We start from the raw sequence: 21607 nt of genomic DNA on the forward strand, positions 1-21607 counted from the left end.
TGTTTTTCAATGACAAATTAAAATGCATACGTATGCACTTAAAGGAAAAGAGTACTTCACTGTCAGACAAATAACTCTAACAGGGCTGGGCCAATCAATCCACAGACACCAATAACACCAATCTAGGGAGTATGTCCAAGCCAAAAGTGGGAACAAAGAGAGATGATAAACACTGTGCTATACTCTACATGTGTTATCTCATTTAATCCTCATAATAACTATTTAAGATAGATGATATTGTTAATCCCATTTCATATATGTGGAAACTGGGTCTCAGAGAGGTAAATTAACTTATCGAAGACCACATGGGTGGTTAAGTGGTGAGGTAAAGGCAGGCAGTGAGAAGCAAGAACCCAAACTCTTAACCATTTGATATGGTTTGGATTTGTGTCCCTTCCCAAATCCTATGTTGAATTGTAATCCACAATGTTAAAGGAGGGGCCTGGTGGGAGGTGATTGGATCATGAGAGCAGATTTCCCCCTGGCTGTTCTCATGATAGTGAGTTCTCAGGAGATCTGGTTGTTTAAAAGTGTGTAGTATATCCCTCTCTCTCTCTCTCTCCTGCTCCAGCCATGTGAAAATAAGCCTGCTTCCCCTTCACCTTCTGCCACGATTGAAAATTTCCTGAGGCGTCTTCAGCCATACTACTTGCACAGTTTGCAGAACTATGAGTCAATTAAACCTCTTTTCTTTATAAACTACCCAGTCTTCGGTTATTTCTTTATAGCAGTGTGAGAATGAACTAATACGCCATTATACTATACTGCCACAGACTTATTAACCGTGTGTGCTTGGGGAGAGAAAGGGAACTGAAAAAAGTCTTCCACCCCTATGGCCCACCCTCTAAAAGAGAAAAGTAACAAAAATGTAGTCAAGGCATGGAGGCTAGGGGAAGATGCCAAGATACCCGAATCTAAGCACACCACATTATATTTGGGCAGGGACAGATTAGAAGACCAGGTAGTAATAATGGGAACTTCCTGCCAAAGTAACTGAATCTGAAGAATACTGATCTTGTAGTAAGATGGTACAGCACTGGGCTCAAAGAAAAAAAGCCAAATGGACTCAGGAAGTTTTCTTTCAGCCAGATATCTTGATGTTCACTCTACCACAGAGTCAGACACCAGCAAAAATACAAACAACTAAAGCTAGATTTAATTCAATAATACTTTTTTGAATGCCTACTATGTACCAGATTCTGTGCTAAAACATCCTATGCAAAATAAAAGTAGAATGTATGAGACATTGTAAATTATAACTTATAAACTCTTGGGAGTTTATAATTTGTTGAAGAAATGCAAACATGAACCCAACTCAACATAACATAACAAAAGACACCCTGTGGTCAATGTCAAAACAGGTGCATGAGCAGAGTACTAGGGCAACCAGAGGTCCAGGTTTCAGAAAGATTCCCCTGGGAGACAGCTAGAACTGAATATTCAAAGTATTCTTTCTTTAATTCAAGATTCTTGAGTATCTACTATTTTCAAAGTATGGAGTTAGGCATTTTAAGGGAAAATGAAATAAACAAGGCATGATCCCTCCCTACAACCATCCATTTAACAAACATTCACTGAGAATCTACTATATGCCAGGTACTGTGTCAAATGTTATAGAATTAAAGATGCCTAAGCACGCTCTTTACCCTAAAGGACCAACAGAGTTAGTGCTCACAAATCAGTCAAGGAAGTACTATCAGTATTTAGGAAACAGAATAAGGATTATACTCAGCCAAGCGTGGAATGAAAGTAGTTAAAGAGAAGTGGAAAAGGTTGCTGAACACCTATAGTGGGTTGAACGGCAGCCTCCTGAAAGACAGGTCTTTTTTCTAATACCTGGACCCTGTGAATGTGACCCTATTTGGAAAAGGGGTCTTTGCAGATGTAAGTAAGTTAAGGATCTAAGATGAAATCATCCAGGACTGCCAAGGCGGGCTGTAAATCCAATGATAAGTGTCCTTATAACAGACAGAGAGGAGACGGCACACAGAGAAGGCCATGTGAAATGGAGGCAGAGATTGGAGCGATGGATACAGCCACCAGGAATTCTGACAGCTACCAGAAACTGGAGGAGGCAATAAGGAAGGATTCTCCCTTAAAGCCTCCAGAGAGAGGGCAACCCTGCCAACACGTGAATTTCAGACTCCTGGGCTCCTGAACGGTGAAGGAACAAATTTCTATTGTTTTAATCCAAAAAAAAAAAAAAAAAGTAAAGGAATGGCCAGCTGTGGTGGCTCACACTTGTAATCCCAGCACTTTGAGAGGCCAAGGCAGGAGGATCATTTGAGCCCAGGAGTTTGAGACCAGCCTGGGAAACACGGCAAAACCCATCTCTACAAAAATTAGCCAGGCATGGTGGTGGGTGCCTGTAGTCCCAGCTAATCAGGAGACTGAGGAGGTGGGAGGATTGCCTGAGCATGGGAGGCAGAGACTACAGTGAGCTGAGAGCACACTAATGCACTCCACCCTGGGTGACAGAGAGAGACTGTCTCAATAGAAAGAAAAAAAAAAAAAAAAAGTAAAGGAATGGAGAAAGATATACCATGCTTACACTAATCAAAAGAAGTTGAGCCTTTCCGCGCTACCTACAGAGGGGTCCATACGGCGTTGTTCTGGATTCCCGTCATAACTTAAAAGGAAACTTTCACAATGTCCGGACCCCTTGATGTCCTGCAAATGAAGGAGGAGGATGTCCTTAAGTTCCTTGCAGCAGGAACCCACTTAGGTGGCACCAATCTTGACTTCCAGATGGAACAGTACATCTATAAAAGCAAAAGTGATGGCCTCTACATAATAAATCTGAAGAGGACCTGGGAGAAGCTTCTGCTGGTGGCTCGTGCCATTATTGCCATTGAAAACCCTGCTGATGTCAGTGTTATATCCTCCAGGAATACTGGCCAGAGGGCTGTGCTGAAATTTGCTGCTGCCACTGGAGCCACTCCAATTGCTGGCCACTTCACTCCTGGAACCTTCACTAACCAGATTCAGGCAGCCTTCTGGGAGCCACGGCTTCTTGTGGTTACTGACCCCAGGGCTGACCACCAGCCTCTCACGGAGGCATCTTATGTTAACCTACCTACCATTGCTCTGTGTAAGAGAGATTCTCCTCTGCGCTATGTGGACACTGCCATCCCATGCAATAACAAGGGAGCTCACTCAGTGGGTTTGATGTGGTGGATGCTGGCTCAGGAAGTTCTGCACGTGCGTGGCACCATTTCCCGTGAACACCCGTGGGAGGTCATGCCTGATCTCTACTTCTACAGAGATCCTGAAGAGATTGAAAAAGAAGAGCAGGCTGCTGCTGAAAAGGCAGTGACCAAGGAGGTATTTCAGGGAGAATGGACTGCTCCAGCTCCTGAGTTCACTGCTACTCAGCCTGAGGTTGCAGACTGGTCTGAAGGTGTGCAGGTGCCCTCTGTGCCTATTCAGCAGTTCCCTACTGAAGACTGGAGTGCTCAGCCTGCCACGGAAGACTGGTCTGCAGCTCCCACTGCTCAGGCCACTGAATGGGTAGGAGCAACCACTGAATGGTCTTAAGCTGTTCTTGCACAGGCTCTTAAGCAACATGGAAAAATGGCTGATGGAAAATAAACATCAGTTTCTAAAAAAAAAAAAAAAAGAAGAAGTTGAAGTACATATATTAATACAAGACATAAAAGACTTCAGAGCAAGGAAAGTTATCAGGAATGAAGAGAGGTGGAATAGTCCAAATGCTGGTGTCCCTCAAAAATTCATATGTTGAAATCTAACTCCTGCCAATGCAATAGTATTAACAGGTGGAGTATTTAGGTGGTGATGAGCTCATGAGAGTTCTCTGCTCACAACTGGGATTAGTACTCTTATGAAAGAGGCTTAAAGGAGCCTGTTTGCCCCTTCTGCCATGTGAGGAGGCAGCAAAAAGACCACTGTCTATGAGCCAGGAAGTAGGACCTCACCAGATACCAAATCTGCATGCATCTTATCTTGGACTTCACATCCTCCAGAACTGTGAGCAATAAATTCTATTGTTTCACTGAGTGATATGGTTTGACTCTGTGTCCCCACCCAAATCTCATGTTGAATTGTAATTCTCGGTGTTGGAGGACAGCCTGGTGGGAGGTGACTGGATCGTAAGGGTGGACTTCCCCCTTGCTGTTCTCATGATAGTGAGTTCTCACACAATCTGGTTGTTTAAAAGTGTGTAGCACTTCCCCTTCACTCTTTCCTGTTCCACCATGTGAACATGTGCCTACTTCCCCTTTGCTTCCACCATGATTGTAAGTTTCCTGAGGCTTCTCCAGCCATGCTTCCTGTACATACAGCCTGTAGAGCTGTGAGTCAATTAAACCTCTTTTCTTCATAAATTACCCAGTCTCAGGTAGTTCCTTATAGCAATGCAAGAACAGACTAATACAGAAAATTGGTACCACAAAAGAGGAACATTGCTAAAAAGATAACTGAAAATGTGGAAGCAGCTTTGAAACTGGGTAATAGGCTTTGGGTGGAAAAGTTTGGAGGGCTCACAAGAAGACAGGAAGATAAAAGTTTGGAACTTTCTAGAGTTGTTGAATGGTGACCAAAATGTTGATAGTGATATGGACAATAAAGTCCAGGCTGAGGTGGTCTCAGATGGAGATGAAGAACATATTGGGAACTGGAGTAAAAGTCACTCTTACTATGCTTTAGCAAAGAGACTAGCGGCATTGTGCCCCTGCTCCAGGAATCTGTGGAACTCTGAACTTGAGAGTGATGATTGAGGGTATCTGGAGGAAGAAATTTCTAAGCAGCAAAGTGTTGAAGATGTGCTCTGGCTGCCTCTAATAGCATATTCTCATATATGTGAGCAAAAAGATAATCTGAAACTCTAACTTATATTTAAAAGGGAAGCACAGCATAAAAGCTTAGAAAACTTGCAGCCTGGTCATGTGGTAGAAAAGAAAACCCATTTTCAGGGGAGGAATTCAAACTGGATGCAGCAATTTGCATAAGTGAAGAATAGCCAGATGTTAATAGCCAAAACAATGGAGAAAATACCTCAAAGGCATTTCAGAGACCTTCACAGCAGCCCCTCCCATCACAGGTCCAGAGGCCCAGGAGTGAATCAAGGTTTTATGGTCTGGGCCCAGGGCCCTGCTGCCCTGTGCAACCTGGGGACACTACTGTGTCCCAGCCACTCCAGCTCTATCCATGGCTAAAAGGACCCCAGATATGTCTCAGGATGCTGCTCCAGAGACTGCAAGCCTTGGCAGCTTCCACATGGTGTTAAGCCTGCAGGTGCTCAGAGGGCAAGAGATAAGGCCTAGCAGCCTCCACCTAGATTTCAGAGGATGTATGGAGATGCCTGGATGTCCAGGCAAAAGTCTGCTGTGGAGCCAGAGCCTTCATGAAGAACCTCTACTAGGGTAGTGTGGAGGGGAAATGTGGGATTGGAGTCCTCACAAAGAGTCTCCACTGGGGGACTGCCTAGCGGAGCTGTGAGAAGAAGGCCACCATCCTCCAGACCCTAGAATGGTAGATCCACCCACAGCTTGCACTGTGCACCTGCAAAAGCTGCAAGCACTCTACACCAGTCTGTGAAAGCAGCCAAGGGGGCTGTACCCTGCAGAGCCACAATGCAAAGATGCCCAAGGTCTTCTGAATCCACCCCTTGCATCACTGTGGCCTGGATGTGAGAAATAGAGTCAAAGGAGATTATATTGGAGCTTTAATATTTAATGACTACCCTGCTGGGTTTCAAACTTGCATGGAGACTGTAGCCTCTTAGTTTTGGTGAGTATATCTCCTTTGGAATGGGAGTATTTACCCAAAGCCTGTACCTCCATTGTATCTTGGAAGCAACTAACTTGCTTTTTTTATTTTACAGGCTCATAAGTACACGAGATATGTCTTATCTCAGATGATACTCTGGACCTGAACTTTTGAATTAATGCTAGAATGAAGTAAGACTCTGGGGAACTGTTAAAAAGGCATGATTGTGTTTTGAAATGTGAGAAGGACATAAGATTTGGGACGGGCCAGGGTGGAATGATATGGTTTGGCTCTGGGTCCCCACCCAAATATCATGTCGAATTGTAATCCCCAATGTTGGAAGAAGGGCCTGGTGAGAGTAATTGGATCATGGGGACAGACTTCCCCCTTGCTGTTCTCATGACAGTGAGTTCTCACGAGATCTCATTGTTTAAAAGTGTGTAGCACTTCCCCTTTTGCTCTCTCTCTCTCCTATTCCGCCATGTGAAGATGTGCTTGCTTCCCCTTCATCTTCTGCCATGATTGTAAATTTCCTGAGTCCTTCCCAGCCATGCTTCTTGTACAGTCTGTGGATCTGTGAGTCAATTAAACTTCTTTTCTTCATAAATTACCCAGTCTCAAGTAGTTCCTTACAGCAATGTGAGAAACAACTAACACACTAAATCTATAGTATTTTTGTTATAGCAGCCTGAACAGACTAAAACAACAAGAATTATATAAAAATAGAGGGGTCAGTTCTCTAAGAACATATTTTTTAATACGATCATGGCTCACTGCAGCCTCAACCTACTGGACTCAAGTGATCCTCCAATCTCAACCTCCCAAGTAGCTGGGATTACAGGCATGGATCACCATGCCAAGGTAATTTTTTAACTTTTTGTAGAGAAGAGTTCTTACTATGTTTCCCAGGCTGGTCTCAAACTTCTGGCCTCAAACGATCCCCCTGCTTTGGCCTCCCAAAATGCTAGGGTCTCAGGCATGAGCCACTGTGCCCAGCCTGACACGTGAATGTAACAACGCAGTTCTAAATAACACATGGATCAAACAAGTTGCAAGAAAAATGTTTTTAAAACATTTCAAAGTAAAAGAAAACACACCTTAAAAAAATTTGAAGGATATAGCAAAAGCAGTGCTTAGAAGAACATCTATAGCACTGAATGCATATATTAGAACAAAGAAAAATCTAAAGTCAATAATCTAAGCTTCTACTTTAGAAAACTAAAAAATATAAGAGCAAATTTAATACAAAGTAAACTTCTGAAATATTATAGAGTAGAAATCAATGAAATTGATAACAGGAAATCAATAGAGAAAATCAACAAAACCCAAAGCTGGCTCTTTGAAAAGATCAAGAAATTGGTAAGATGCTAGCCAGGCTACCTGAGAAAGAGAGTGAAGACACAAATAACATCAGAAATGAAAGAGGGGTCATCACTACTGATCCCATGTACATTAAAAGGATAATGAAACAATATTATAAATAACTATATGTCTGCAAATTTGATAATCTAGGTGAAATGGACCAATACATCAAAAGACACAGTCTACCAAAACTCATACAAGGAGAAACAGATCATCTGAGTGGTCCATATCTATTAGAGAAACAAAATCCAAAATTAGTAATCTTCTAAAACAGAAAGGTTTAGGTCCAGATGGTTTCACTGGTGAATTTCACCAAACAATTAAGAACACAATTATAGCAATTATCTACCATCTCTTCAAAATAGAAGCAGAGAGAATACTTCCTAACTCATTCTATAAGGCCAGCATTACCCTAATTCCAAAACCAGAAAATACATTACTAGAAAGGAAAAGTACAGACTAATATTTTTCATGAATATAGATGCAAATATCCTCAACAATATAATGGTGTATTAGTTAGGTAGGGCTGCCATAACAAAGTACCAGAAACTGGGCAGCTTAAACAAGAAAAATTTATTACCTCACAGTTCTGAAGTCCAGACAACCAGAATCAAGGTGTCAGCAGAACCGATTTCTTCTGAAAGATGTAAGGGAAGGATCTAATCCAGTCCTTTCCCCTTGGCTTATAGATAGACATCTTCTCCCTCTGTCTTTTCACATCAGCTTCCCAATATGCATGCCTGTGTCCAAATTTCTCCTTATAACCCAGTCACATTGGGTTAGGGCTCACCCTAATGACATCATTTTAACTTGATTACCTCTGTAAAGTCCCCATCTCAAAAAAAGTCATATTCTGAGGTATGGGAGGTTAGGACTTCAACATATGAACTTTTTGGGGGACACAATCCATCCCGTAACAATTAGTAAATTGAATCCAACAATGTATAAAAATAATGAGGCCGGGCGTGGTGGCTCACGCCTGTAATCCCAGCACTTTGGGAGGCCGAGGCAGATGGATCACGAGGTCAGGAGATCGAGACCATCCTGGCTAACACAGTGAAACCCCGTCTCTACCAAAAATACAAAAAATTAGCCGGGCATGGTGGTGGGCGCCTGTAGTCCCAGCTGCTGGGGAGGCTAAGGCAGGAGAATGGCGTGAACCCGGGAGGCGGAGCTTGCAGTGAACCGAGATCGCACCACCGCACTCCAGCCTGGGTGACACAGCGAGATTCCATCTCAAAATAAATAAATAAATAAATAAATAATAATGATACACCACAACCAAGTGGGATTTATTCCAGATATGTAATGTTGGTTCAACATTTAAAAATCAATTAATGTAATCCATTACATCAACAAGCTAAAAAGGAAAAAAATCACAGAGTCATACCACTAGATGCAGAAAAGCATTTGACAAAATCCAATCCCCATTAATGATAAAAACCTCTCAACAAACTAGGAACAGAGGTGCATTTCCTCAACTTGATAAATAACATCTACACAAAACCTACAGATAACATCCGTGGCTTAGCCTCACAAACACAAACCTCCTTTCAGTTAAACCAGGGAACTGACTTCACTGCACTATGCCAATTTCCCAATCATGCCTGCCACTGAGGTTATTGCAAACACCAAATGAATATGTGTCTGACTTCACTTTGTAAACCACAAGAGATAATTATTCCAGAACAGTGTTACCCAGAAATGCTCACACATTTCAGAGTTCCACTAAATAATTATGTTATGGCTGTAGCAATTAAACTCTGCAGTGACTTAGCCTTACAACACAAACCTTCTTTCAGTTAAACCAGTGGTACTACCTGGGCTATATGCCAGGGGAGATTTAAAAAAACATATTCAGGCTCTACCCTCAAAGGTTAACTTAATTGGTCTGAAGTGAGGCATTTAAATTTTTTAAGCTCCATCTATTGTGTAGCCATTGTTGAGAACCACTGAATTAATCCAAACTTCATCTAAATACAATTTTTATTTGAGAAAAATTAAGGACATGGAAAAATCCATTGATCCGGAATTATTTTTAAAAGCAACAACAAATTTAGTGCAATGGCTCTCCTGCTTAGCTGAATATTGGAACTGGAGAACTTCAAGAAATACTGATTCTTGGGTCTCACCCCTAGATATTCTAACATAAATGATCTCAAGAGTCTGAAAAAGTTCCCCAGGTTATTCTAGTATGCAGTCAAGGATGAGAACCACATTCATCCCATTAATCCTCTTATTTTCCAGGGCTAGGTTCCAAGGTTCACCCTTAAATACAGAAACAACAACAACAACTATAATAACAAAAGAGAGAAGTTACTATACACCAAGTATTGAGCTTTACATGTTATATTTCATTTTAATCCATACGCTTCAAAGAAAAAAGATCTCTTTTGATCATCTGCCCCTAGGATTCTATCCTTCAAAGTCATTCTTAAAACTGTTTTCCAATCCCAAGAAGTCTTATTTTCATGTACAAGCTAGGAAGGCATTCATTTTCCAGCATAGATCCATCCTTCCTGGAGGCATATAAATACAATTAGATATATAGATAGATATACATATATTTTAACAAAATTACTGGAGGCAGTATTATATATATTATATAACTTATAATTATATATATATAATTCCAAAACCAAAAATTATATATATGATATATTTAAAATCAAAATCAGAAATTATGTATATTATTATACATACATAATTTATTATATATAATTTGGCTCATGGTTCTGCAGGCTGTACAGTAAGCATGATGTTGGCATGTACTCAGCTTCTGGGGAGGCCTCAGGAAACTCACAATCATGGTGGAAGGTGAAGAGGGAGCAGGCATTCACACGGCGAGAGAAGGAGCAAAATGGGGGGAAGGAGCCATACACTTCCAAATGACCAGATTTCATGAGAACTCACTCACTATTATGAGAACAGCACCAGAAGGATGGTACTAAACCACTCATGAGAGATGCACTCCCATCATCCAATCACCTCCTACCACTCCCCACCTCCAACACCGAAGATTATAATTAAACATGAGGTTTGGTGGGGACAGATCCAAACTATATGAGCCTGCCCCGGTCCCCCAAATCTAATGTCCTACTCACATTGGAAAATACAACCATGTCTTCCCAATCGTCCCCAGAAAGTCTTAACTCATTCCAGCATTAACTCAAAAGTCCAAAGTCTCATCTGAAACAAGGTAAGTTCCTTCTACTTTCTAGCCTGTAAAATCAAAAACAAGTTAGTTACTTCCAAGATACAATGGGGTTATAAGCATTGGGTAAACATTTCCATTCCAAAAGGGAGAAAGCTGCCAAAAGAAAGGAGCTATAGGTTTCATGCAAGTACGAAACCCAGCAGGGCAGTCATTAAAACTTAAAATTCCAAAGTAAGTAACATCCTTTGACTCCATGTCCCACATCCAGGGTACATTGCTGTAAGGGGCGGACTCTGAAGGCCTTCGGCATCTCTGCCCCTGTGATTTTGCATTGTTCAGACCCTGCAGCTGCTCTCACAGGTTGTAGGTGAATGCCTCCAGGTTTTTCAGGTGCAGGGTACAAGCTACCAGTGGATCTACTATTCTGTGGTCTAGAAGGTGGTGGCCTCCTTCTCACTGCTCCACCAGGTAGGGCCCTGGTGGAGACTCTGTGTGTGGGCTCCAACCCTACATTTCTCCTCCATACTGCCCTCGTAGAGGTTCTCTGTGAGGGTTCCGCCCCTGTAGCAGGCTTCTGCCTGGGTACCCAGGCATTTTCATACAACCTCTGAAATATAGGCAGAGGCCCCCAAGCTTCCTCTTTTGCAATCTGTGTCCCTGCAGGCCTAATACCATGTGAAAGCCACCAAGGCTTACGGTTTGAACCCTCTGGTGCTAGAATCCGAGCTACACCTGGGCCCCTTTGTGCCGAGGCTGGAGCCAGAGTAGCCTGGATTTGAGAACCAATGTCTTAAGGATGCCCAGGGCTGCAGGGCCTTTGGCTTGACCCACAAAACTATTCTTCCTCCTAAGTCTCTGGGCCTGTGATGGGAGGGGCTGCCATTAAGGTCTCTGAAATGCCTCTGAGGTCTTTTTCCCATTGTCTTGGCTATCAGTACTTGCCTCCTTTTTAGTTATGCAAATTTATCCAGCAAAGGAAGCTTATAACCGTGGTGGAAGGTGAAGGGAGAGCAGGCATCTCACATGGCAGAGCAAGAGCAAGGGTAGGCCGTGAGGTGCCACATACTTTTAAACAACCAGATCTCATAATTCACTCACTATCATGAGAACAGCACCAGAAGGATGGTGCTAAACCATTCATGAGAAGTCCATCCCCATGATCCAATTACCTCTCACTAGGCCCCGTCTCCAACACTGGGGATTACAATTCAACTTGAGATGTGGTGGGGACAAAGATCCTAATCACATCAGAGGCCATTGTTTTAGACAGAGCTCCTGCACTTGGTCCCAAGAGGCCAGACCAAACCAACAGAGAGTCACTCAAGTTAAATGTCTCATAATCAAACTGAAATTTTAAGGAAACATATAGATCCCCAAACGGACCAGTTTTTCCTGAAAACAGGAGACTCCAATCTACCTGAATCAGCTTAATAAGTCTTCTCTGCTTTAACCCTGACAAAAAAAAAAAAAAGTAACCTGAAGTAACCTCATGTTAACTGATTAGTTTTTTTCTTCTATTGTTTTCTGGTTCCCACCTTACAAAATACACTGTTCTGCTAATGCCCAGTGGGAACATTCATTCTACTTTGTAAAATGGAGGTTCCCCAATTCATGAATTAGATCTATAACTAAATTTTGTTGTAATTTTGTCTTTTCACAATATAGAAGGTGGCTAAAGGGTGGCTGAAGAAGAAGAGGCAAGTGAAGTCAGCTACAAGGGGCCAGCTATAGAAAGGAGGGAGCAAGGTGGGACAAGGCCAGAGAAGGATTAAAAAGTTAAGTGAAAAGCCAGAGGGACCAGTGTAAGATAAATGCAAAATAACTCTCAGAATTCAGGGGGCACTTGAAAACCAAAAACCCACATGGGGATGAGAGGGGAAAAAAGAACTCACAGGGACCTTCAGGCACAGAATAGGCAGAACGCTCCCCCTACCCCCATGGAAAATACTTATGGGAAAAGCTGCAAAGAACTACAGCAAGAGAACCATGAGTACATACCATTTCCTTACGTAATGGGGAAGCTGCAAGGAGGTACTGTGCTAATCTCAATGCAGAAGGATATGTAAACATGACAGAAATAGTTTGGTGAAAGCATGTCATCAGTTCAGCCAACTAAGTCAAAAGGGGCCAGGTACAATGGCTTTCACCTGTAATCCCAGAACTCTGGGAGGCCCAAGCAGGATTGCTTGGGCCCAGGAGTTCAAGACCAGCCTGGGCAACATAGTGAGACCTCATATCTGCAAAAAAAAAAAAAAAAAGTTTAAAAATTAGCCACGTGTGGGGACACGCTCCTGTAGTCCCAGCCACTCAGAAGGCTGTGGTGGGAAGGATCGCTTAAGCCTGGGAAGTTGAGGCTGCAGTGAGCCAAGTTCATGCCACTGCACTGCAGCTCAGGTGACAGAGCAAGGCACTGTCTCAGAAAAGGAAAGAAAGAAACTAGGCTTGCCCTTGCTAGACAAAGTGTAGTGTGATTAGATTGAAAGAAAAACAAATCAGTGTCAATTGCACAGGGGCTCACTCAATAACACTCAGGAAAAGAAGTCACACTTCAGGGGAAAAAATGGTTAAGGGATGAGTAGTAGGAATTGAAAAAAAACAAAGCATCTTTAGCTTTCCCCTGACTGTCCCAGAGATCCTTATGCAGTCCTGAATGGTAGGAGACGCTCAACAAGAGGAAAAACTGGCCACTCAGAAGAAATTCCCGCTAAGGCCCAGGGCACTACCTACCAAAAGGCTACATTATGCAAGTACAAAGAGTGCTGTGCGACGCTTGGAGAGCAGTCTTTGAGGAAGTCTGAAGGGAGGGGAAAATTATTGAAATCCAGGCTAGACTTCCTATATAGTGTCTCCCCAAGGCAGGAATCCTGTGCCTATTAGTAGGTAGGACCTTCTAGGAGACTTGAAGTTACTCAGACCCTCCCTCTTTCTACTCAAGGGCAGCAGAGCCCCATCTGTTTCTGACACAATGTTATAAGAGGGTTCCTCTACCTGTAGTGCTTTTACCTGGCAGAAACTGAGGTCTCACACAATATGTGTGTGGGGTTGGGGGTGAGGGGAAGAGAGAAAGAAAAGACAAAAAGGAATGGGAGAGAAGGGGATGCAAGAGAGAAGGTAAAAAGAGAAGGGAGGAGAGAGGAAAGGAGGGAGGAGAGAGAAGAAAAACGAGAAGAGAGGGAGAGTAAAGAGGAGACAGAGAAAGATGAAAAAAGAAAGAAAAGGGGAGAAAAGAGGCTGACCACCACTAAGTATGGTACAGATTTTAATTCCCAGGTAGGCCACCCAACTGTTTTGTTATTTCTCCACTCCTGAGCTGTAGATAGAGCACTCTGACATTTATAAGATCTTTGCTCTTGGAGAAGCTGTGAACCATAATCCATGTTTGTTTGTTTTTCTCATTTCCTTTCTAGGAAGGGAGGAAGAGAGGAAATCAGGTGTACTTCAGAGGTCTGAATCCATCTACTGTCCTGATTTGCTACAAGTATTGGTAACAACTTAGATGCACTGCAACAATAAATAAAAGAAGTGACACCTGGCTCTAGAATACCAACCAGTGTAATCATATTCATCAGTCACACCCATGTCCCAAGTAAGTCCTGCCCCTTGTGTCACTGCCTCCAACAGCAGAGAGCATTCATCATGAAAACAACCGCTGTGTCCTGTACGTATTAAAAAGGATAGGCTTTCATGACAAGCCTCTCTAATTTAGGTCTCTTCTTTAAAGTAGTAAGTGAGAAAATATGTAACAGGAGGAAGGAAGGGGAATGGTGGAATACTTTTGTGTCAAGACGTACAAGGTCATTGAAGGTAAGTGTTAAAAATATAATCCAGAATAGCTTTGAACTTATGCCTGTCCACACCCTACTTCTCCGTGTCCCTCCAACTAAAGCAAATTTCAGACTTGGAAAGGAATCCTGCATCTTGTGGTCCCCACATCTATCATTTTTAAATGCTGAAAGCACTCAAGAGTTAGAATGAACCTTCCGATTGATACCAGCATTCTTAAGGCATTTTCTATGAATCCTAGTTCCACAGGATGTTAACAGGCATGTACACACATGTACACACACAGTTCTGTGGTCAGCATAGGGGAACACTGGGTGAAACAAACACAAACAGGTTTATTGCAGGGCTTCTCAGAGTCTGTAATAGGTGAACATTCACTATGAATCTCCACAGTGTTTGTTGTGTTAATTGTTGTGTTAATATATTTTACCTTAGAATCATTTTTTAAAACAAATTATCTTGTGGGACTAGTGTTCATCAGGAACATAGTTTAGGAAATGCTAGTATACCCACTCAGCTCATTTTATTGAAGCACTATAGTACATGGGTAAAGAGCACAAACTTGGGTCACAGACTGTTTGGCTTCACATTTCCAGCTCTGGGCAAGTTGCTTAAGCTTTCTGGATGCTTTCTTTATATTTAAAATGAGGATAACAGTATTGTTGCAAGGGTTAAATTAGTATATAAGTATGTAATATTTATTAATTCTAAGTGTAAAGCACTTAGAATAGTACCTGGCACATAGCAATTGCTCTATAAAGGTTAAATATTATTTTACTGATGAAGAAAGTGAAGCCTAGAGAGGTAAAAAGGCAGTCTAAGGTCACATAGCATGTCAGTATCAGAACTGGGGCCAGAATTCAGGTCTCCTAACTCTCTGTCTAGTATTGGTGTCTCGAATGATGAAAATGTCTTTAGAATTTAGCAAAAAATCTCTCTAAACCACTTAAGTATTTTACCACAAAAAACAGAAAATGATATCTAAAAAGACACAACCCTAAAACAAATCCCAGTGGTTTCTAGGAGTAACTGCTTAGTTGGGGTTTCCCAAGTACAAAGTGAGGTTGAAGAAGTGGGTTTTGGTGGCGAGGAAAATTATTCCAATGCCTACAAAACAGTGTCTAAAATTCCAGACCACTGCCACCAGGGCTTCCTAGGTAGTCTCTTTCCTTGCAATGTAGTACCAAGAGTCTTTCTGGATGCTCAGGCAAATCTCCCTGAGACAGGCTGATCTTTGAGACCTCCCACAACTAATGTATACTAAAGCCTCTACTATTGTTTGGCTCTGATGGAGGGAGGAAAAAACACAGTTATAGAGCACTTATAATGTGCCAGGCCCTCATCATACCTTATCTTAATCTTCATCATAGTCCCAACAGACTCAGGGTGTTTAAGTGATTTGCCCAAGAACTCAGAGCTAATAAATAATATAGCTTGAATTCAAATCCAGCTTTGTCCATGCTTTTTCCATTATATCACACTATTTCCTAGACTGGAAGGATCACAGTGAAGCCAACTGGATTTGCAATTTTGGGAATTGGAAGGGGAGCACAATTCTCACCTCTAGAAATCTCATTTCTTTCATAATGAAAAACACTTCTTTTTTTTTTTTTTTTTTTTTTTTTTTGAGACGGAGTCTTGCTCTGTCACCCAGGCTGGAGTGCAGTGGCGGGATCTCGGCTCACTGCAAGCTCCGCCTCCTGGGTTCACGCCATTCTCCTGCCTCAGCCTCCCGAAAAACACTTCTTTACCCAGTTTTATCTTTCTTTATTTTGACGCTGCCTCTTGTCTAAATGCATTTCAGGTTGTTTATAATAAAAGACATATCTACAATTAGGTTATTAGAATAGAAAACCAAAGCCATGAAGAGGGGGAGGAAGCAATTATGCTAAGTACAAGGGCTAAGGTAGTTAACATGACTGAATATTTGGTCTTAGTTTCCTGGAAGTAAAGGCAAAAAGTATCTACTTTTAAGAAAGCTTCATACAAATTGTAATCTCCTGTGTAGTACTACAAAGTGCTACAAAGTGTTATTAACATACTACAAAGTATTATTATTTTTTATTATTACTACCCAAGATAACATTCTGTACCCATCTGGCACTCCAATTATTTTGGATGTTGTTTCTGTGATAACTCCACAATTTATTACAGTCTGAACAAGCTATGCATTCAAACAACTAAAAGACAATGCTACCTCTGCTACTTGCTAGATGTTTAACCTTGGATAAAAAACTCTAGCTCTCTGGGACTCAGTTTTCACATCTGTGAAATGAGAGGCTTGGACCATCACAACACAATCCTTATTTATTAATTAACTTATGTATTAGCAACTTTATTGAACTATAATTTACATACCATAAAATTCACCCTTTTTTGTGAAACAGGGTGTCACTCTGTTGCCTAGGCTGGAGTGAAGAGGCACTATCAGAGCTCATTGCAGCCTCAACCTCCCAGATTTAAGCCATCCCCCACCTCAGCCTCTTGAGTAGCTGAGACCACAGGTGCAAGCCACCACACTCAGCTAATTTTTTCTTTAATTTTTTGTACAGATGGGGGTTTCACTATGTCACCCAGGCTGGTCTCAAACTCCTGGGCTCAAGAGATCCTCCCACCTGGGGTTCCCAAAATGTTGGGATTACAGGCTTGAGCCAACCGGGCCCAGTCAAATTCACTCTTTTAAGTATACAATTCAAATAGTTTTAGTAAATTTGGAGTTACACAACCATCATCACAGTGTAATTTTAGAACATTTCCATCATTCCGAAAAGAAACTTCATCCCCATTCCTCATTTAGATAATCTTTTAAAAGATCCTTTCTAACTTTTCCATTTCTAGACTTATAAAGCTTTAGTAGCTCTTTGGCTATTTACAAGTTCAAATTCCTCAGTGTAACATTCAAGGTCCTTTACAATCTATAAAACCTTCACTGTCTTTTTTTTTACCCATACAAATGTAGAAATTACTTTTTTGTGTTAAAACATTCCTTAATGAGCTAGCAATTATTTATGTGAAGGAGAGTCCAGAAAACAGATTTTTGACTAAATTATCCTTGTCCTTGATTAAAGAGATTCATGAATTAAACACATAACGCTATTCTCTAGAGTAGTTACTGAGGTCTAAGAGGCTGTAAACTTGGAAGAGCTTCTCCCTGCCTGTCAGGCTGCTCCCATTAGATCACAAGACAGAATGGACATATTTCTCAGTGTCTTTCATTTTTGGACCTTATGCTTGGCATCTCATCACCTTACTTGATTAAGAGATCCCGGAGGGCAGTTGCCATATCTATATCCAATTATGTATCCTTAACTCCCAATGTGGGATTCTGCATACAATATTTAATAATGATAATAGTAACTGGTAGCTAAATTAAGCATCTACCATGTGCCAGACACTGTTCTAAGCACTTTACAGATACTAATTTATTTAATTCTTATAACAACCCTGTGAAATAGGTACTATTTTTAACACCGTCTTATAGATGAAGAAACTGAGGCAAGAGAGATTACATATTTGCCAAAATCACAAAGCTAGTTAAGTAGCAGAGTTGAGATTTTATTTCAGACAGTCTGGCTCCAACGTACGCACTCTTAAACCACAGCAAATTGTCAAATCAGTTGAAGCTCAATAAATGTTAATTGCATAAAGCCTTATTATTAAGGTTCCATCCCAGGAAAGAAAAGTAATTAAGAATTCTGGGTGCCAACTGACACAGATGTAATGAGGGTAGGGAAAAATACATAGAACAAATTCTGATTCAGACAAGAGAGTCACCAAACTTTAGGGTAGGTCTGAGATGCTCCAAAAATAGTTGTTGAACCCTAAACTATATCTTAGAAAGATAGATCTGTTCTCATACATAGGTGGTGGGAATGTAAAATTGGTAGTGTCTAGCTGAACATGTGCATGTTCTATGACCCAGATATTCCTCTCCTATGGCATATACCAACAAAAATATATATTTAAATCTGTCAAAATGTACTACTGGTAATAGGCAGAACTGGAAATTCCCCATCAACAGAAGAATGGATAAATCGCATGTGGCATGTTAACAAAACATAATATAGCAATGAGAATGACTTATAACTTCAAAAAATAATATGGATAAATCTTTCAAACAATGTTGAGTAAAAGAAGTCAAACACAAAAGAGACTGTATTAATCCATTTATATTAAGTACAACAAAAAGGTAAAATGAACGCATCCTGTTACAGGTCAGTATAGTGGTTTACCCTTAGGAGGGGTATTGACTGGAAGGGGGCATGAAGCAGACTCCTGGTAATGTTCTTTTGGTGGGGGGCAGTTGTTGTTGTTCTTTTTAATCTCAGTAGTGGTTGCACAGGTGCGTCGAGTATATAAGTTTATAGCATAATGAATACTTCCAATCTATACACTTTTCTTTACGTGTACTGTACTTCAATAAATTCTTTATAGTCTTTCTGAGTAGAGAAAAAGACTCAAGCAAGAGCCAAAAATAAAAGTCACTTTTGTACTTGACATGCACAACTAATAACTGACAAACTCAAAGTTATCCCTTTGACCTGAGATGGACAAGGCAGATGTTTCTCTCTTTTGTGGAAACAGTGAGTTAACAAAAGGGAGGCCATTTTAATCCCGAGCCATTAATGCAACCCTAATCCTTTCTAAAAACTGAGGAAAAAACAGATTCACAGCAGCATACCACCTGTGGGCACTCACAGCCCTGCCAGGCAACAAAACAAATACTAATTCTGTTTAAAGAATCAAGTCTTCATTTGGAGTTTTTATTTATATTTCAAGACTAATGACACTATCCATGCAGTACAAATGGATTCTGACCGTGATGCAAATTTAAGTTTTCTTGAGCACAAACCCTATCCCAGCGCCAGTCTGAGCACACCTATCTTTATTTATTAGGCAAGCATTCCACATCTATGGATCTCAGTTTCCTTATCTGTAACATGGGAATAATAATAGTATCTCCTAATAGGTTAATGTAAGGATTGAAGGCATATTTCATGTAAAATATCTAACACAGGGCCTGCCACATAGTTAAATATTCAATATGTATTAGTTGCTATTATAATTTTCATATGGGCCCATTAATGGTTTCTTCTCCCTTCCAATTTTCATACAGCAAGCCCAGTTTATAGTTTCAATCCTTAACAGGGGAATTTTAATATTTTAACACTCAAGGACAAGGGCAGTTCTGCCTCCCCATCTCCCCCAGTTGTCAAAAGAGAGAAAAAAGGAGTATTCAAGTGAGCTGATTTTGAACTAGAGTTTAGGTAGGTTGGGAGAAAAGGGAGTCTGGACAACAGAAGTTCCTTTCTTTTAATGGTACCACCTTCTTATACCATGTCAGAGCACCTCGTACAAATGACATGATCTGGAAACAAAGGGACACAGAAAAAGGCAAGGCTGGCTGTTACACGGGATGTGGTTATCCTCCACAGAGAAAGGCCCTGAAGAGGAGGGAGTCAGAAAAAGAGGTTGAAGGTTGGAGTTTGTGCTTTGCCCATCAGGCAGCATCAAGGTCTTATGCTAAAAAGTGGGCAAAACATTACTAGTTACAAAAACTCTTTCACACACATCCTCTTATTTAATCCCACACCCATCTTGTGAAGTGAGTCAGGCAAATTTCATTATCCTCATTTGGTAGGTGTATCAGTCCGTTTTCAGGCTGCTGATAAAGACATACCCGAAACTGGGCAATTTATTGCAGGTTTATTGGACTTAACAGTTCCACATGGCTGGGGAAGCCTCACAATTATGGCAGAAGGCAAGGAGGAGCAAGTCACATCTTACGTGGATGGCAGCAGGCAAAGAGAGAGCCTGTGCAGAGAAACTCCCGTTTTTAAAACCATCAGATCTCATGAGACCCATTCACTATCACAAGAACAGCGCGTGAAAGCCCTGCCCCCATGATTCAACCATCTCCCACCGGGTCCCTCCCACAACACGTGAGAATTATGGAAGCTACAAGATGAGATTTGGGTAGGGACGCAGAGAAAACCCCTATCAAAGCTAAGGCTCAGAGAGGTTAAATTTGTCCAAAGTCATTAGCTAGTAGTTGGTGGGGGTGCAGTGGGCAGCACTTTAATTCAAGTCTTCTGGCTTCAAAATCCATGTTCTTTCCATTAAAAACACGCTGGATTTTTTACCAGGACTTTAATTAGCCTGGGCCACGTGTGTTACGATCAACAGGAAAAAATAACGACAGACTAGTTGTGAACTTTTTACTGTTCCCCAGCCCCAAAGAGGAGAAGGAAGGGAAGTGGATTTGAAACAGAAAGGGGCTGGTGTTGGGAAAGGAGGGAGTAGGAACTGGAAAGATGAGAGGAAAAAGTAGCAGAAGCAACTTTAACTCGGGGCTGGCTAAAAACAGGCGACAACTGGCTAGATAAACCTCTTGGGTTTCTCCTACCGGCTGAGCAGGGCCAGATCCACTCTGCCCTAGTCCCCTTCATTTTCTATTGCCCAGCTTTGGCCGAAGAGATGCTGTAGCCCCACAAACCCTCACAGGCATGCCGTGGAGCTGGGGCGAGAGTGGGGGTCTGGGCAGCCCCTGGGGAAGGTTAGTGGCTGGAGGAGCCAAGAGGATGGTGAAGAAACGCTGGATAAAGGAAGTAACTCTGCAGGAGGCAGTGCCATATGGGGTATTCGCGAATGGCGGTTACAAGTGCGGCTAGTATAAAAAGCTGAGATAAGGGTGGGTGTGAGGTCAAGGCTAGGGAGGAGCTGGAGTCAGAGGGCCAGAACTGGTGTGCACCGGGCGCGGGGGCGCAGACCACCTCTTTCCCGGCCGCCGACGCCCGCAAGCGGATCCTGAGAAGGGGTGTTTGGTTGAAAAGGGGTGTGGACCCAGAAAGGGAACCCAGGACCCCGCACGGGAAAGACGCGTCAAAAACGGCTGAGAAGGCTGAGGAGGTGTGTCTGGGCTCCCAGGTGAGCACCAAGAGGAAGCTCGCAGCTGTCAGCCTCGCTTAACTCTTCTCCTTACCTTGGGTACCGTAATATGATCCATGACCGCAGTTCCCGCCACCGGAAGATCTCAGTGCTACTCCGGATGCCGCCGCCACCGCTCTAGCCACCCCCTGGCCCAACCCGGGTTTCTACCCCGCCCTCCCGGTCGTATCTCAAACTCTCGTCACCTGATCCTCGGCGGCAGCTCCTATCGCGACACTTTGACCGCAGCCGTTTCCGCCATCTTGCTTCCTGGCAAGTGCCCTTTTCTTCGGGGAATTGATTATTCTGGTTCAGGTTCAACGTTTGGCCCAGTCTTTAAGTCCCAGATTCGAGTACTGCCACCCTTCTCACACTCCTTGATGCTATAAGGGCTCTGAACACGGATGTCAGTCCTTTACTCTAATATTACAATGATAGCATCCTGCAGTGGTAACACAGGCTGCCCCATGCTGGCAATTGGGTTTCTGAAGAGCTTCCTAGATGTGAGACCTTGGGGAAGTCACCAGAGAATATTTTTTGAAATATGGAAAGGTATATCCTCCTCTGTGTCTCTCCTTTATGTGTCTGCTGCCATCAACCTAGTTAAAATCTGAAATACTACAGTAACCTCATCACTTTTGCCATCATAGA

General features: G+C 42.1%; 1 protein-coding gene and 1 pseudogene across 2 annotated transcripts in view; one reads left to right on the plus strand and one right to left on the minus strand.

The window, feature by feature from the left end:
* The window catches only part of MTMR8 (myotubularin related protein 8), a 111589-nt gene extending 90493 nt beyond the window's left edge, over positions 1 to 21096 (minus strand). The window contains exon 1 of the mRNA XM_001097351.4: positions 21012 to 21096. Within this exon, the coding sequence (XP_001097351.1) occupies positions 21012 to 21035 (24 nt within the window). The 5' untranslated portion in view covers positions 21036 to 21096. The remainder of the gene's footprint in view (positions 1 to 21011) is intronic.
* Positions 2573 to 3574, plus strand: LOC708140 (small ribosomal subunit protein uS2 pseudogene; annotated as a pseudogene). Its single transcript, XR_013413231.1, has one exon. The product of XR_013413231.1 is annotated as a small ribosomal subunit protein uS2 pseudogene (transcript).
* Positions 21097 to 21607: the final 511 nt, after the last annotated feature.

This window comes from Macaca mulatta, chromosome X (genome assembly GCF_049350105.2).
Source record: "Macaca mulatta isolate MMU2019108-1 chromosome X, T2T-MMU8v2.0, whole genome shotgun sequence".
NCBI classification, from domain to species: domain Eukaryota; kingdom Metazoa; phylum Chordata; class Mammalia; order Primates; family Cercopithecidae; genus Macaca; species Macaca mulatta.